The sequence below is a fragment of the Macaca nemestrina genome, chromosome 15 (genome assembly GCF_043159975.1).
Source record: "Macaca nemestrina isolate mMacNem1 chromosome 15, mMacNem.hap1, whole genome shotgun sequence".
Taxonomy (NCBI): domain Eukaryota; kingdom Metazoa; phylum Chordata; class Mammalia; order Primates; family Cercopithecidae; genus Macaca; species Macaca nemestrina.
In genome coordinates, this window is record NC_092139.1 from 15,158,973 (window position 1) to 15,176,819 (window position 17,847).

At 44.7% G+C, this 17,847-nt stretch overlaps 1 protein-coding gene across 1 annotated transcript in view; it reads left to right on the forward strand.

The window, feature by feature from the left end:
- Positions 1 to 16,002, forward strand: part of LOC105470699 (beta-1,4-galactosyltransferase 5) — an 86,610-nt gene extending 70,608 nt beyond the window's left edge. Inside the window, exons 3-9 of the mRNA XM_011722893.2 lie at positions 1,031 to 1,144; positions 4,432 to 4,556; positions 5,376 to 5,492; positions 7,319 to 7,506; positions 8,214 to 8,336; positions 11,206 to 11,307; positions 12,492 to 16,002. Coding sequence (XP_011721195.2) covers positions 1,031 to 1,144; positions 4,432 to 4,556; positions 5,376 to 5,492; positions 7,319 to 7,506; positions 8,214 to 8,336; positions 11,206 to 11,307; positions 12,492 to 12,639 — 917 coding nt within the window. The 3' untranslated portion in view covers positions 12,640 to 16,002. The remainder of the gene's footprint in view (positions 1 to 1,030; positions 1,145 to 4,431; positions 4,557 to 5,375; positions 5,493 to 7,318; positions 7,507 to 8,213; positions 8,337 to 11,205; positions 11,308 to 12,491) is intronic.
- The last annotated feature ends 1,845 nt before the right edge of the window (positions 16,003 to 17,847 follow it).

Consider the following 17,847-nt stretch of genomic DNA (forward strand, 5'->3'; position numbering starts at 1 on the left):
AATGAACATTCAGGAAACAAGAGCTCTTCAGAGTTAAAAATATCATAGCAGAGATGACGATTAAAGGAAGGTTAGTAAAGTTGAGGAAATCTCTTGGAAAGTAGGGCAGATAAATGGCAAGATGGAAAACTGGATAGAAAAGATGAGACAGTTAGAGGACCAGGAGGTCCCACATCCAACTCCTGTTCTGTATTCTCCAGAAAGGCAGCACAGAGTACAGAAGGGAGGAATCATCACCGAGAGAATACCTCCCTGCGGAAGCACATTTGGCATGGAATACAGCCAGAAGCTGCCACACCTCTTCTGGGAGGATGAAGTTGAGAGAATACCTAATACGTGTCTTAGGAGGAAATGTCTTGTGAAAGGCGTGGTGTTGAATTAGAATCATTGCATATAAAACTGAGCAAACAAAAAATAAGATGCATAACTTCCCACATTTCTCAGCGATGACTGGTACTTAACAGCAGCATCATAATACAAAGACTGAAGATTGTCCTAACCACAGCTATGATATGTGACCGATGGGAGACGGGGGAGAGGAAGGGGATTGTGTGACAGGGGCGGCAGAAGGAAGGGGATAATGTATTCACCTCCCATAGTGGGAGGTCAGTAGGTAAGACTGAAAACAGAAACATCATGACTAGCCATACAGACTGACAGAGGTGAATACTGAATATAAATGCTGAAATACTTGGCCAAAAGAAGGGCAAGTGGTTCCTTTAGAAAATAGAAATGAGAGGAGGGAGACTGCTATTTTAAAAATTACATTGAATTACAGTTTACTATAAACTGAGTGCTGCGTATAAGCCTATAAAATAATAGGAATAGGAACACTGGTTAAAATATGTCACTTGGGTAACATTTTTATTGATGGGTTCACATTTTTAGCCACATCAAAACGATAGTCTAGAGTCCTGTCTCCTTCCACCAAGTTGATAGCTAAGAAAAAGACTTACTTGGTAGGCGTCTAATAATGGCACGGTTGATTACACATACCAGTCTGATCGGCTGTTTTCCTTTACCTCCCTAGATTACCCTCTTGACTTGAACCACAGTGAAACCTTCCTGCAAACTACAACGTTTCTTCCTGAAGACTTCACCTACTTTGCAAACCATACCTGCCCTGAAAGGCTCCCTTCCATGAGTGAGTAGAGCTCCGGCCTATCTTCCTCTGCTTTTAAAATGGGTAAAGGGGAGGGCACTCTTCATCTTTCTGTCTGCCTAGAGAGAGAATATAAATACCTCCCTGCCATTGGAAACAGGGTTTGTGAAAGTCATTTGTGCTCCTGGCTCCTCTTCAAAGCCTGCTGCAGGGTTGCCTGTGTTCTTGGGTGCCATTTTCTCCCTTTTCTACTTTTTCACTCTTTCCTTTGCACTTGCTTGTCCTTTGTAACTTGGGTTCTGTTTGAACTTCCTAGAGAAAGTATGAATACAGTCATTCATAGCTTAACAATGAGGGTGCTTTCTGAGAAGTACATCATGAGGTGATTTTATTGTTGGGGGAACCTCCTAGAGTAGACTTCCACAAATCTCGATGACGTAGCCTGCTGCACCCCTAGGCTGTGTGGTATGGCCTGTTGCTCCTAGGCTGCAAACCTGTGCAGCATGGTGCTATACAGTAACTGTAGCTCAGTGGTAAGTATTTGTATATCTAAACATAGAAAAGGTACAGTAAAAAATGACGTATAAAAGATAAAAAATGGTACAGCTGTGTAGGGCGCTTACCATGAATGGAGCCTGCAGGAATGGAAGTTGCTCTGGCGAGTCAGTGAGTGAGTGAATGTGAATGTGAAGGCCTGAGACATGGCCGTGCACTACTGCAGGCTTTATGAACACCGAGCACTTAGGCTGCACTACATTTATTCAGAAAATAGTCTTCTTTCTTGAATGATAGATGAACCTTACTGTTAGACCTTTTTACTTTATAAACTTGTGAACTTTTAAAAAGTTTATAAAAAGTTTTTTAAAAAACTGCAGCCTCAAACTCCTAGGCTCAAGCCATCCTCCCGCCTCAGCCTCCTGAGGAGCTGGGACTACAAGTGCCTGTTGTCACACCTGGCTAATTTTAAAATTATTATTATTATTTTTTTAAGAGATGGGGTGTTACTGTGTTGCCCACGCTGGTCTTGAACTCCTGGCCTCAAATAACCCTCCCACTTAGGCCTGGGCCACAGGCTGCAGTGTGCCATGATTGCGCCACTACACTCCAGCCCGGGCAACAAAGCAAGACCCTGTCTCAAAAAAAAGGGTAAAATAACGATTTAAAAATATAGTATAATAAATATATAAACCAGTAGCATAGTTTATTATCATTATCTGGTATAATGTACTCTACATAATTGTATGTGCTATACTTTTTTTTTTTTTTTTTTTGAGATGGAGTTTTGCTCTTGTTGCCCAGGTTGGAGTGCAGTGGTGCAGTCTCTGCTCACTGCAACCTCTGCCTCCCAGGTTCAGGTGATTCTCCTGCCTCAGCCTCCCGAGTAACTGGGATTATAGGCACCTGCCACCACGCCTGCCTAATTCTTGTATTTTTAGTAGAGATGGGGGTTTCACCATGTTGGCCAGGCTGGTCTCGAACTCCTGACCTCAGGTGATCCGCCCACCTCAGCCTCTCAAAGTGCTCGGATTACAGGTGTGAGCCACTGCTCCCAGCCTTGTGATATACTTTTATATGACTGGCAGTGCAGTAGATTTGTTTATACCAGCATCACCAGAAACACTTGAGTAACACAACAATGTTATGGCAGCTATGTCATCACTAGGCAGTAGGAATTTTTCAACTCCATTGTGATCTATGCAGCCACCGTATATGCCATCCATCACTGGTGAAAATGTGAAAACACGTGACTGTCTAGGCAGTCAGCTTTGTCTTTTTTGTATAAATCTCCCACTGATTGTAGTGCTTGGTCTTAGAGGTGGGGGTCTCACTATGTTGCCCAGGCTGGTCTCGAACTTCAGTGCTCAAGCAATCTTCATGCCTCAGCCTCCTGAGTAGCTGGGACTACAGGCATTAGCCACCATGCCTTGCAGGTTATTGTTTTAACAAAGTGCTAGTTAGAACAATTCTTAGATCTTTTTGTTCTTTTTTTTGAATCTCATGTAAGCTAAAACAAGGATAGTAAACTCTTACACCTTTCCTATACTTTTAGGCTTCTTATATGGTTCTTATATGAGATCTTCTTATATGAGATCAAGAAAAGGAAAACCTTACGTTTGCAAAGTTGAGTTTTATGCTCAAACATAGTGAAAATAGAAGAAAATGTTAGAAATAGCCATGCATGGTATTTGAACATATTCTCATCCATATATGAATAATTAATTGTAAGTATGTAAGTTGTGTTGGAAGCCTTACTGTTTCATTTGCATGTCTCACCACTCATATATAGGTTTTCCCTTTAAAATCTGCGTTTGTCTGCATCTAGATGTAAGCTTAGTTTGGGAAGGCTAAGATTTGTGTATCAGAAATAGGCATTGACAGGCCTAAAACTAATGTTATCAGTTCATTGTTTCAATAGCATTTATTGATTGTTACTGTACCACTTCCTGACTTTCAGATGCATTCTGAGTTAGGACATAATCACTCAGGGTCCTGACCCACTGGTGAATGGATTGAGAGAGGTAGTGTGTCTGCACTTGCATCAGGAGCAAACCAACATGACTCTAAGCTCAGCTACTTTTCTCCTTCTACTCAGAAAAGCTCAGCTGCAGCCAGGTGCAGGGGCTCACAGCTATAATCCCAGCACTTTGGGAGGCCAAGGTGGTAGAATCACTGCGGCCCAGTTGAAGACCAACCTGGGCAACACAGTGAGACTCCGTCTCTATTTATTAAAACATACTAATAAACAAAACAAAAGAAAAGAAGGCTGGGCGCAGTGGCTCATGCCTGTAATCCCAACACATTGGGTGGCCCAGGTGGGTGGATCCCTTAAGGTCAGGAGTTCGAGACCAGTCTGGCCAACAAGGCGAAACCCCTCTCTATTAAAAATACAAAATTAGCTTGGTGTGGTGGCGTATTCCTGTAGTCCCAGCTGCTCAGGAGGCTGAGGCAGGAGAATTGCTTGAACCCAGAGGCAGAGGTTGCAGTGAGCTGAGATCACACCACTGCACTCCAGCCTGGGCGACAGAGCAAGACTGTCTCAAAAGAAAGAAAAGAAAAGCTCAGCTGCTGTTTTACTTTAAAGTCTTCATTTCTTACTGGCCCCTGACAGAAGCAGAACTCTAAAGTCTTAATTCCTTGATTTGCCTCTTTACCTTGATAATAGTGAGGAACTGAAATGCAGTGAGATGGAAAGCAGAGGAAGGGACTTCCATCCTTGCTAAAAACAAATCAGCTGAAAAAGCATTGTACTTCTCCAGAGACTAAAACCTCGGGCATAGGGAAACCTATCATTTTCTGATCTCTTAATCCTTTTCCCCCTCTCTATTCAGAGGGCCCAATAGACATAAACATGAGTGAAATCGGAATGGATTACATTCATGAACTCTTCTCCAAAGACCCAACCATCAAGCTCGGAGGTCACTGGAAGCCTTCTGATTGCATGCCTCGGTGGAAGGTAGGGTGTGAAGTCAGAGTCAAAATGCTGAGAAACCCACCTGGGGTTTGCCTTTGGTCCGAATCACCATGGGATTAGCTAACCAATGACATTTTGTCATTTTCATCCTACCACCCCATGCAAATGTAGAAATATTTTGGAGGAATGGGTTTCCACAAGGACTCTTTTGTAGACACAGAAATTTGCATTATTCTGATGACCGAGCAAGACCCTTTGGTCTTCCTGCCAGGAATATTAACAAAGCAAGGGGATGAGGCGTTGGTGGTCTCTACTGACCCATTTGCAGAAGTCATCTGCAGAGTCAGTGCTTCATGCCTGTCCTCCATTGGTTACTACAAGATTAGTAGATTAAAAAGCAAAGTTATCTGACTTGACACTGAGATTTAGTGTTTTTCTGCCTGACCATAGTCAGAAGACATCAGTAGTTTTCGTTAAGCTGTGACGCTGGCTTAAGTCCATTCTTTCAACAAGAATCTATTAAAATGCAAGGGGAAATACTGTTTTGTGAAGCTTGTTTTAATTGTAAGTTTATAAATGTATTTTTGTCACAGTGTAGAATGTGTGTTTTCCTATGAGTTATGGCCTAGAATAAATTGTAGGCCTACTATGTACCATAAGGTATGGTATATGTAAGAATAACATTCATCTAGGTCCAAGGACCAGCTTGCCAACATAGATCTTTGTTTAGAGAAAGCTGAGGACAATGTAGCCAGCCTCCCAGAACTCCCATGGGTTGGTCAGCAATTCTGCAGGGGTGTCCTGCTAAGGAGTGAAAGCTGAGAGTCCTAACTGTGCTGCTTTTGCGGTGATCCTCTCCAGGTGGCGATCCTTATCCCCTTCCGGAATCGCCACGAGCACCTTCCTGTCCTGTTCAGACACCTGATTCCCATGCTCCAGCGCCAGCGCCTGCAGTTTGCATTTTATGTGGTTGAACAAGTAAGTGGTCCTTTCTTTTCCTTTCTTCTTTCTCTTCTGAGACGGCAGTTTAGGATGCTGCAAGCTGATCCACTGTTGGTGTGAAGAGCCAATAAAACTGAAATCTTAGGATTGAGTTGCCTGACATTTGAAGGGGAGCAGAGAGCAATTCTGTGCTCCTGGTTCTAGATGTTTGTTGCCCAGTACTGGTCACACTTGAATCCAGGAGAGAGCTTTGCTTATGAACCAAGGCCTCTTGTGTGGTGGTTTTGTTGGTGCCTGCAGGCTCCAGACCCAGGAAGTTTCCCTTAAGGTAAAGAGCTGCAGCAAGGTACAGCACAGAGGATGTGGCCTTGGAGTCAAGAGATCTCAGTGCTTGTCATGTCTGCTTTTAATCAGCCAAGTGGCCTGGGACATTTGCAGACTTCTCTAAGCCTGAGGGTTTGGTTTTGTTTTAATCTTAAAAATATTGGTAGTGAACCAGATATAGAGGTCACAAACTGAAGAAGACCACGTGGCAAATTCAGTCTGTAAATCTTTTTTTGTGTGTGTGTCCTGCATATTTTTTATTTGCCTTTAGATGGAACATGACGGTCCTACTGTGGTTTTCTCTTGCCTGGCCTAGTTTATATGTTTATATTACTGACTTGGCCTCTGTAGGCATTTTGAAGTATGTGATCCTTGAACTAGAAGTGCTATATCCATAGATAAACAAAAGGTTGACAGATTTCCCTGAATATACTGATCGTCAGCCTGAGGGTGTGTTGCATGCTTACCTCTCCCTATGGGCACAATTTTGAATCTCATAGTCTGAGTTGCTCTTAAGTGTCACCCTGGAGCTTGCCTTATATTGGAGTGAGAAAGAAGGGCTGAGCACCACTGTTCAGCAAGGCCGGGCATCTGGGAAATGTTAACGGTCTATCTGCCGGTCCTAAGTTGGTTATTTTGATAGTGGCAAGGGGGAGTCAATGTAGCTGTAATACTAATTAGGCTGTCAACTGATTTGAACTGATTTCTTCATGAGCCTCTGAATTCTTTGTCCATAGACTTGAGTTCCTGGCATGTTCAGTGGCTATTGTCTTAGTTAGATCTTAAAAATAAAACAAGACAAAACCAAAAACCGCTCTTTGTATTAGATTTGGTTTATGAACAGTTAGAGATTGGTTAATATACTGAAGAGAATGATTGGCAAGTGGTAAAGAGTAGATATGGTAATGTTGTCTCTTACCTTTGTGGAGCAAGGTATTCTTCTAAATGCTGTTATATGGTTGAATTTCTGCCTTCAGTAGCCTTGGGAAAGAGAAGCTTGGGTTTGCTACCACTTACATTTTTAAAGAAACTGGGGCCAGAGGTCCAGTGACTTTTTCTTTTTCTTTTTTTCCTTTTTCTTTTTTTTTGAAGATGGAGTCTTGCCCTGTCGCCCAGGCTGGAGTACAATGGTGCGATCTTGGCTCACTGCAGCCTCCGCCTCCCGGGTTCAAGCGATTCTCCTGCCTCACCCTCCTAAGTAGCTGGGATTGCAGGCATGCGCCACCAGGCCTAGCTAATGTTTTTGTATTTTCAGTAGAGACGGGATTTCACGATGTTGGCCTGGCTGGTCTCGAACTCCTGATCTGCCTGCCTTGGCCTCCCAAAGTGCTGGGATTACAGGTGTGAGCCACTGTGCCTGTGCCAGAGGTCCAGTGACTTCTGGGCCACACTATGTGTTGATGTGTGGTGCTGGACCTGGTTACACTAGCCCAGTGATCATTTCCAGTTGGTTCTAATAAACTCTTCTTTAGGCACAGCAAAGATAGCAAAGATTTTGCTTCAAGATTCTTTTGAAAATAAAGTTCTGTTTCTTTTAGGTTGGTACCCAACCCTTTAATCGAGCCATGCTTTTCAACGTTGGCTTTCAAGAAGCAATGAAGGACTTGGATTGGGACTGTTTGATTTTTCATGATGTAGATCACATACCAGAAAGTGATCGCAACTATTATGGATGTGGACAGATGCCGAGGCATTTTGCAACCAAATTGGATAAGTATATGTATCTGTGAGTATCATTTCCTCTTAACTAAAGAGGCTAAATCTGAAAGAATGGTGAGCGATGTGAAGAGGAAATCTAATTAGCTGCAACCTAGATGCCCATCAGCTGATGGATGGATAAACAAAATGTGTATATCCATACAGTTGGAGTACTGTAGGGCAATGGAAAGGAATGAAGTACTGATAAGTGCCAAAACACGGATGAACTTCGAAAACATTAAGTTAAAGAAGCCAGACACAAATGGTGTATCATATGTATCATATGATTCCAGGTATCTGAAATGTCCAGATTAAGCAAATCTATAGCGACAGAAAGTAGGTAAATGGTTATAAGGGGCTAAGGAGGATAGGGGGAGTAGGGGCGATTGCTTATGGGTGCAAAGCTTTGCAGGGGACAGTGATGAAACATGCTAATATAGGTTGTGGTCATGGTTGCACAATTCAGTGTATAAACTAAAACCATTGAATGATATACTCTAAATGGGCGAATTGTGTGTGGGTATATCAGTTATATCTCACTAAAGCTATTAGAAATCGGTTTGCAAAAATTAATTTTGCTCATTTGATTGATACATGTCAGCATGAGGAAGCAAGTACATATGGATCGGGTCAGGAGCACAGAGAGCACTGTTTTTAGTTCTCAGATGAGAACCTTTTAGGGAAAACAATTACCCAATAACACACAGATGATTGATGTCCCACATCTCCTCCTAGGCTTCCTTATACCGAGTTCTTTGGCGGAGTGAGTGGCTTAACAGTGGAACAATTTCGGAAAATCAATGGCTTTCCTAATGCTTTCTGGGGTTGGGGTGGAGAAGATGACGACCTCTGGAACAGGTACCTCTACCCTTCTTTTGTTGTCTTCTAGAAATGCTACCTTAGACTGCAGACCAGTGTTATCCAATAGGAATGTAATGCAAGCCAAGTGTGTAATTTAAAATGTTCTAGTAGCTACAGTTTAAAAGGTTAAGAAAAAAAAAATGAAATTGACCAGGTGTGATGGCTCACACCTGTAATCCCAGCACTTTGGGAGGCCAAGGTGGGAGGATCACTTGAGCCCGGGAGTTCGAGGCCACAGAGAGCTGCCACTGCACTCTAGCTTGAGTGACAGAGTGAGACCTGTCTTAAAAAATACACACACATAGGCCGGGCGCAGTGGCTCACGCCTGTAATCCCAGCACTTTGGGAGGCCGAGGCGGGCGGATCACGAGGTCAGGAGATCGAGACCATCCTGGCTAACACAGTTAAACCCTGTCTCTACTAAAAATACAAAAAATTAGCCGGGCCTGGTGGCGGGCGCCTGTAGTCCCAGCTACTCGGGAGACTGAAGCAGGAGAATGGCGTGAACCCAGGAGGCGGAGCTTGCAGTGAGCCAAGATCGTGCCACTGCACTCCAGCCTGGGCGACAGAGCAATACTCCGTCTCAAAACACACACACACACACACACACACACTCTTACAAGTTTTTAGAAAATATCTTAAATCTTAATTTAAAAATATCTTAATATCTTGGCCGGGCGCGGTGGCTCAAGCCTGTAATCCCAGCACTTTGGGAGGCCGAGAGGGGCGGATCACGAGGTCTGGAGATCAAGACCATCCTGGCTAACACGGTGAAACCCCCTCTCTACTAAAAAAATAGAAAAAACTAGCCGGGCGAGGTGGCAGGCGCCTGTAGTCCCAGCTACTCGGGAGGCTGAGGCAGGAGAATGGCGTGAACCCGGGAGGCGGAGCTTGCAGTGAGCGGAGATCCGGCCACTGCACTCCAGCCTGGGCGACACAGCGAGACTCCGTCTCAAAAAATAAATAAATTAATTTAAAAAATTAAAAAAATCTTAATATCTTAAAAAATAAACTGTATATCCCAACAAAGCAGCTATTTTCATTTCTCTCCTTTGACATGCAAAAATAAACATAAATTATAATTTAGCAGTTTTTTCTTATAATAAAGAATATGTTCATTGTAAAATACAGATGAGTATAAAGATAAAATAAATTACCCACAAAAAGAAGTAACATGTTACCATTTCATTGAGTTTGTTTTGTGTTTAAAAAGTGGCAAGTGAATAGTAATTTAAAATCTCTGTGTATCGGTTTTTAAAATCACAAGTCTCAGGATTGTGAGGATTAAATGATGTAATGTGTATGGAGCTCTGGCGTATCTGATATGTGATAAACTCTCAATAGATGTTACTGCTTTTATTATATCAACATTAAATACTCTGTAAACAGGATCTTAAGTGGCTCCATTTAATTCCGTTATATAGATGTACTATAATTTATGTAACTGTTTCCTGTTGTATATTTAGAATCTTTTCCATTTTCTACTATTTAGAGTGTGATATAGTAGATAACTCTTTTGCCTGTTATTCCTATTTAGGAAAAATTCCTATAAGTGAATGTAGTCATTTTAAGGCTCTTTTTTTAAAGCTCTGTCCTTTAATGGGTGCAAATAGGGTTCTTAAGGCAAATTATAACTAAGTGCCCCTCCTGCTATAAGTTTCTAACAAAACTTCACTTCACCAGTGTTCTGTGTACTAAATGTCCATTTCATTGGAACCACTCCAAACTGAAGGGTGGAATATTAGTGATACGTCTACACAGATTTAGCTGCGCCATCACATAAGGCTCGTATTGTACAAACTTGGATGAACAATCCTGTGTGTGAGTGGAATAAAGTAATATTTTTATGGAGTAAGTAAATAGTAACCTAATAAGGAACAAATGCAAACTACTACCTAGTATCTGTTTACTTTGTAGCTTGGCTTTTAAAAAGTATGTGTTAGTTGTTAATTACAAGTACTATTTTGCTGATAAAATTTCAAATGATAGGCTGAGCACTGTGGCTCACACCTGTAATCCCAGTTCTTTGCAAGGCCGAGGCTTGAGGATCACTTGAGCCCAGGAGTTCAAGACCAGCCTGGGCAACAGTGAGACCTCGTCTCTACAAAAAATAAAAAAAAATTAGCCAATTGTGGTGGCACACACCTGTAGTCCCAGCTACTCAGGAGGCTGAGATGGGAGGACTACTTGAGCTTGGGAGATTGAGGCTGCACTGAACCATGATTGTCTCACTGTACTCCAGCCAGGGAAACACAGTGGACCCTGTCTCTTTAAAAAAATAAATAAATAAAAATTAGGTTATACAAGCATCTAAGTGTTAATCCCCATTTTGATTCTGTTTTATTCCCTGGAAGTAGCCATTTCTTTCCATACTTTTCTTTTTTTTTTTGAGACAGATTTTCTTTTTGTCACCCAGGCTGGTGCGATCCTGGCTCACTGCAACCTTCGCCTCTCAGGTTCAAGTGATTCTCCTGTCTCAGCCTCCTGAGTAGCTGGGATTACAGACCTGTGCCACCACGCCTGGCTAATTTTTTTTTTTTTTAAGTAGAGACGGGATTTCACCATGTTGGCCAGGTTGGTCTCGTCCAACCTCAAGTGATCTGCCCCCCTCAGCCTCCCAAAGTGCTGGGATTACAGGCATGAGCCACCGAGCCCAGCCTGTTTTTTCTATTCACATAAAAACTTTAATTCAGTTAAAATTGAGTTTTAACTCAGTGTTTAAAAAATGACACAGTGAGTCAGTTGAGTGGGAAAGCCTTTGCTGTGTGTGATTTCCAGGGTAAGCTTGTAACACGTCTTGTAGGCTTTGGTCGCTCCTGGGCTGTTACCATTGTATCTAAAAGCCCGTTCTCTTGGTCTTGGACAGAGTGCAGAATGCAGGCTATTCTGTGAGCCGGCCAGAGGGTGACACAGGAAAGTACAAGTCCATTCCTCATCACCATCGAGGAGAAGTCCAGTTTCTTGGAAGGTTGGTGCAATTTATTTCTGTCTCTTAGAAGTATCCCTTATACTGGCCGGGCATGGTGGCTCAGGCCTGTAATCCCAGCACTTTGGGAGGCTGAGGCAAGAGGATCACGAGGTCAGGAGATCGAGACCATCCTGGCTAACACGGTGAAACCCCGTCTCTACTAAAAATATAAAATATTAGCCAGGCGTGGTGGCGGGCACCTGTAGTCCCAGCTACTTGGGAGGCTGAGGCAGGAGAGTGGCGTGAACCTGGGAGGTGGCTTGCAGTGAGCCGAGATTGCACCACTGCACTCCAGCCTGGGCGACAGAGCGAGACTCAGTCTCCAAAAAAAGAAGGATCCCCTATACTTTCATGTCCGGATGTCTTAGACCATATTACAACCCCTCCTACTCCCCACCCCAAGGCCCTGTTCTAATGGCTGTTTGATAGCTGCTGCGTGTATTCTAACTCTGAGGCAGACCAGGGTGGGGATCAGACCATTGGTGAACATTTCAATAGTAAGATTCTTCTAAGGAAATCACTCATCCTATGTCTTTAGCATTGTGGTCTCCCCAGTAGCCTTTGGAGAGTTTGGGGAAAAAACGGCTTGGATGAAGGTCCCTGAGGTGACAGAGCAGTGGCGCCCTTTCTGCAGGCTCCCGTTCCGAATGGTGTCCTGAGCTTCTGTCTGGGTGGCTGCAGTTGCTGTGTTACCTTTTCTTTGTGTGTGTGTGTGTGTGTGTGTGTGTGTGTGTGTGTCTTTTCTAAATTGTGTGGAAGACTGTGCTCTAGACAACCAATTCTAATTGCTGAAATTCTGTTTTCATGGGAGTAAAATGGCACTGCACACAGAGTATGAACTTTCTCATCTGTTGTATTTTTAACACTTTACCTCCCACTTCCCCACTCTCTAACCTTGGCTAGTTACCTCACATTACTAAGCCTCGGTTTCCTCATTTGCTAGCAGGGGCTGGGGTGAGCATTAAATGAAATAATTAAGTAAAGCATCTGGCATGAAACACAGGAGGTGTTTCTGACAACAGCACTCAGCCTGGCATAGCAGAGTGGCCGTGCATCCGCCTTGTGCTGTGGAAGTGCTGCCATGGGTTGCGTCCTTTGCTGTGGGACGCCCTGCTCCATCCTCTGACCGCAGAGGCATGGGGCCTCACCCAGAGCCACCTCTTCTCTGTTCGCTCCCTAAACAGGTATGCTCTGCTGAGGAAGTCAAAAGAACGGCAAGGGCTGGATGGCCTCAACAACCTGAACTACTTTGCAAACATCACATACGACGCCTTGTATAAAAACATAACTGTCAACCTGACACCCGAGCTGGCTCAGGTGAACGAGTACTGAGAGGAGAGAATTGTACGTTTGCTTTACCCACCGCCACCAAGAAAGCAGTCTGATGAGATTTTTTTGGATGGGGGGAGGGTCTACACAGCAAGAGAACAGAAATACCGTGTCTCATGAAGGATCACAGGGTTCGGGGGGAAAATGTGACAGCACACGCACAAACGCCTTCACTGGATCAGCCGCTGGGACTGAGGGAGTGAGCTTGGGGACTTCCTTCGTCAGCACTGGCTTTCTGTTTTCACAAGACAGACGTCTGTCCCGCTGCTCTCTCCCTGTCTCCTACCCGACATCCTGTCTTAGCCACAGTCTCCAGAACCTGTGATAAACTGTGATCTGCCGTGGTCCTGCCGTGGTCCTGCCGTGGAGCCTGTCCCTACACATGACCTTGGAGCCTCTTGGCCTTGAGAGCAGAGGCAAACCCACCATAGGGCAGCTGCATTTTAGGAAGAGCAAATGAAACTCCACACCATTCTTCTATATCGTGTTCTCTTTGGTTTCATTTTTTTAAAAAATTACCTTCTTTGGGTGGGGATTGAGGGTGGAGGGGAGGGCGTTTGGGAAAGATAAATAGACATAAATATATAACAATCACTTCTTGAAGAAGTATAATTGTAAATAAGCCATGTAAAATGCCTTTTTAAAATTTAATTTTCTAGCTGGCTCCAATTCAAATCGAGGATTTATATATTAGGCCAGTTATTTGGTTGGCAAGTGCAGGAATTCAGTTAAAATGCGGTTGCAGAATATCATCTCCCGAATTGCTATCACTTTGGGAAGGGAGTGGATATAGGGCATGTCACAAAAGAACAAAATAACCTGACCTTTATTGCTGGGAGCTGGCTTCTGCCCCTTTCTTCCTCCCCCACGAGTCTTGCCCTTGACTTCTGCTCTGGATTCACCCTTCCGTGTTGGCCACGCACGTGCTCATCCCACTCTCCGCTAAGCGGGAGGCTGCTGTTGGAGCAGGCTGCTTCCTGCCCAAAGCAGGCCCTCCGGGGCTCGCTGCACACACACCCCTGGCTCTCCAGGCTTCGTGTTCTGTCCTTTCATCAGCATGGTGGGGCAGGGGGCGGGGGATGGGGGTGTGTATGGGAATCCCTCCCCCCCTTTTTTTTCTCTTGTGGAACTTGGCCACAGTTTCTGAACAATGTGCCTACATTACCAGCTGGCTTCAGTGATTCCTCTGTTTCCCTTTTTGGTTTCTGTAAAGATTCTTTGTCAACATTAGTAACTGATACATAGAACCAAGGAGCACTCGAATAGGGAGCCAGGAGCCAGGGAGCTGGTGACACTTGTGTGCTGTGGGGTAGCTGGATCCAGGTAAGACCGGATTGAAGCTTTGAAATTAGACTAACAAAGCTCCAGACAGCAAGAGCCCAGGTGCACTGCTTACACTCCCACCTGCATTTTGAAGTCATATTCTGTTTTGTTTTGTTTTTTAAGACTGGCTCTGGCTCTGTCGCCTAGGCTGGAGTGCAGTGGCACGATCACCTCTGCAGCCTCCATCTCTCAGGCTCAAGCCATTTTCCCACCTCAGCCTCCCGAGTAGCTGAGACTACAGGAGCACACCACCACACCTGGCTAATTTTTTGTATTTTTAGTAGAGATGGGGTTTTGCCATGTTGCCCAGGCTGGTCTTGAACTCCTGGACTCAAGCAGTTCACCCACCTTGACTTCCCAAAGTGCTGGGATTATGGGCAGGTGTGAGCCATTGCACCCAGCCTTGAAGTCATACTCTAAATTGTATTTGAATTTGTGCCTCTTTGTTTTTCCCCAAACCAAAGCCCTCAAATTGCAGTCTCTGTCGGCTTCTGCAGAATTCTGGAAAATGCCAGTTTTCCTCCCCCCTCTTCTTTTCCATAAAACATATTTATATATTGTGATGAGGAGTACTTTCTAAAGAGTACTTCGTATTTTTTTTTAATTGCCTTGTTTGCCTTCAACTTCCTTGATTTTCATGGTTTACATGGGTGTGTGTAGGGGTGTGTGTGTGTATGTGTGTGGGTTAGGACTTTTTTCGTTGCATGTGATGGTTCTGTGGACATATGATCCCCACAAACTGTGGGAGTGATTGGCCAGGCCTTGTTTTTTTTTGTTTGTGTTTTTGTTCTTTTGAAGAATAGAGTGGTATTTAGAAAATAAATTGCATTGCAAAGCTCTTATCGGCTCATATGAGAGAGCAGGCTCCTGCCCTTGAAAATGCTGGTAAGCTATAGCATATGTTTTTAAGACTTAAGCATTTCATGCTTTAAAATACCTTCACAAGGGAACATTACACACAGAAGTTCATTTGGTTTTCCTTTGTTTTATGGTGCATATAGCAATAAAGAGTCCCCCCTCCACCCTGCAACTCCCACCCCACACCGGGCCTTTGTCCCTGCCTCGGCTTTTCTCCCCTTCTCATTCTTCTCTCCCCTTTCCTCACTGAAGGCTGTGAGTTGCTTTCAATGTGACAACACTATGATGTCATTTGGACGGATTTGCCAGGACAGACTGATTCTGAGTCATGGGTGCCATGTGTGTATGCGGCAGTGTTGTAAGGCGATCTTGTTTGAAGCTCTGTGTTACCATAATTACCATCAAGTACACACTGTTGGCAAAAGGCTAACACCTGACTTAAGAACATACTGATCTGAGAACAAAAGGAGAGCTCTCTTTTCACTGCTTAAAGTGGGGTCACTTTGATACCCTTGCGGTCATGTCTGTGTCTGATGAGTGTGGAATCTCTGGATGTGCACTGTCAGTCGTGTCCACCAGGCCTCGAATATCATATGGGAAATGTCATAGTTAAAAGTGTACAGCCAGGCCCGTGTTCTGTTAATAGCGTGAAATTGTCATGTTAAAAAAAAAAAAACAAAAAAAACAGGAACCAAATGTGACCTTGTGTATATGTTGGTAGCTGACAGTCTTCAAGGCTACTGATGGGTGGCCCCTTAAATTAATCTTGTCTTTGATTGCTGTGTGCAGGGAAAGGTGTCCCCGTTCGTTCATGCTGTTTTGGGCGGATGGGGGGTATTTGCAAGAATACTCATTTTGACGTAATAGGTCCTCTTGTCAGAGATGCTCTACCACAGACATTAATAGCTGAGCAGCAGCCACATGGATTGATTGTATCCACTCACCATTGACGATGGCATTGAGCATAGCTAGCTTATTTCCATCACTATGTGTTTTTGAGCTTGCTCTTACGTTTTAAGAGGTGCCAGGGGTACATTTTTGCACTGAAATCTAAAGATGTTTTAAAAAACACTTTTCACAAAACTAGTCCTTTGTCATTGCATTATTTACTCATGTGTTTGTACATTTTTGTATGTTAATTTATGAATGATTTTTTCAGTAAAAAATACATATTCAAGAACCAAACCTTGGTGGTCGTTTCTCTTTGTCTAGGACAGTTTGGGTCCTTGGGGGTCTTTCCTTTTTCCTTTCCTTTCCTATAGGAGTTCAGCTACAGGCAGCTCAGCCCAGCTCTGGGTCTTGCTGGGGTGAACACTGCCTGACCTGCACTGCGAGTGAATGGGCTGAGTGAAAACTACATAGTGTAACAGCAGCAGTGTGCCCACTGTGCTGCCCAGGCATGCCTACACTTGGGTTTTCTTTCAAGAATCACCCAGGTGGTACCTGGAAAGTTGCATAAGACACTTGGGTGAGGAGACTTGAGGTCAAGGGGGTGGTAAGGGTTGATGGAGTTTGATTCCAGAAGGTTCTCTGGGATCAGTCTAGGGTTTATATGCCCAATTCTGCTCAGAGATTGTCATCATGGCTTCTATGTGTTGAATGTTTGCCACTCACAGTATTAATAGTGTCAGATGCTGGGGACATAATAGAGAAAATGAGACAGGATCAGGGGCCTCATTAAGCTTACGGTCCACTGGGGGGTATGATTAAAATTGTATCCTTAATACCTGGTCCAAAAGAGCAAGCTGCAGGTGGTGAGTGCATGGTAGGGTGGGCATCCCAAGTGGGAATGTAGGGAAGGTGGAAGCAGGTGAGCTAGGGGGAGACAAGGAGCGGGGGGGCACACAGCTGCAGGGTAGGGAGGAACCCAGCGTGGCAGGAGTAGAGGGCAGGGGGAGCACAGGGTGAGGAGTTTGCATTTCACCCTTAGAGCAATGGATTCAAGAGTTTTCAGCAGGTAGGGCTGTGTGATGCGATTCAGATTCCATAGCAACTTTGAGCGAGGGCTCTGGCTGCAGGGAGAGTGGGCGATGGTACAGAAGCAGAAGAGAAGCAGGGGGGAGTGAGATAGGTACAGGGACGATGGATGAGGGGAGACTGGGAGATGCTGAGGTTGTGCTCTCAGGACCTGCCAGGGGTGATTGGGATGGAGAACTCTACCTAAGCTGCTGGCTTCCCACTTGCACAGGTGACAGGGCCATTCCCTGAGATGGGGGCACTAGAGTCAGACCAGAGTGGTGGGGCAGATACGAGATCAGTTGTGACTGCTGAGTTTAGGGAGTTTTGAGACAACCTGGCAGAGACAGCAGGGTGGGGGCTACAGGTGGACTGGGGAGTCTTTGGGTGGAGGAGGTTAGTGAGGACCCAGCAGTGGGGGAGATTGCTGGGGGACTGAGAACAGGAAGCATAGAGTGAGAGAAGGCAGCGGGCTTGGCCCAGACTCTGAGAACCTGGTTGAGAAAAGGAGGATGAGTGAGCAGGAGGAGGGGTGGGAGGCCGAGCAGGCCAAGAGGAAGAGCGATCAGCAGCACTGAAGGCAGCAGAGAAGCAATACAAGAGGAACAGGGAGAAGCAGTGACTTGGCAGTGGCCAGGTGTTGGAAATGTGGCAGGAGCCGTTTTGCTTACCTGATGAGGTGGAAGGAGATAGCAGCAGAGTGGCTGTCTCTTGGATTTCCTGGGAAGGGGTGGAAAGAGGAGGTCAGGGCCACAGGAAGTGTGGGAAGCTGGGGGTGGGGGATGAGTTGGGGTTGGGTTTTGTTTTTCCTACAGGAGAAGCTTGAGTGTGTTTCTTCTGAACCACACGGAATGTCTGAGAGAGGACAGCTGAATCTGTACAAGAGACCAGGTGATCTGGTGGGAATGTCCCTGAACTGTTGGCAGGAGATGAGATTCAAATCAGAAAAACCAAACAGGAGGAATGAGGATCTCTGTATAGGCCATCCCATTGGCAGACACACACCCCGTGAAGACTGTTGTTGCCGTGGAGGTCAGAGATCCCTTCCAGCCAGCTGCTGGAATTGGAATTCAG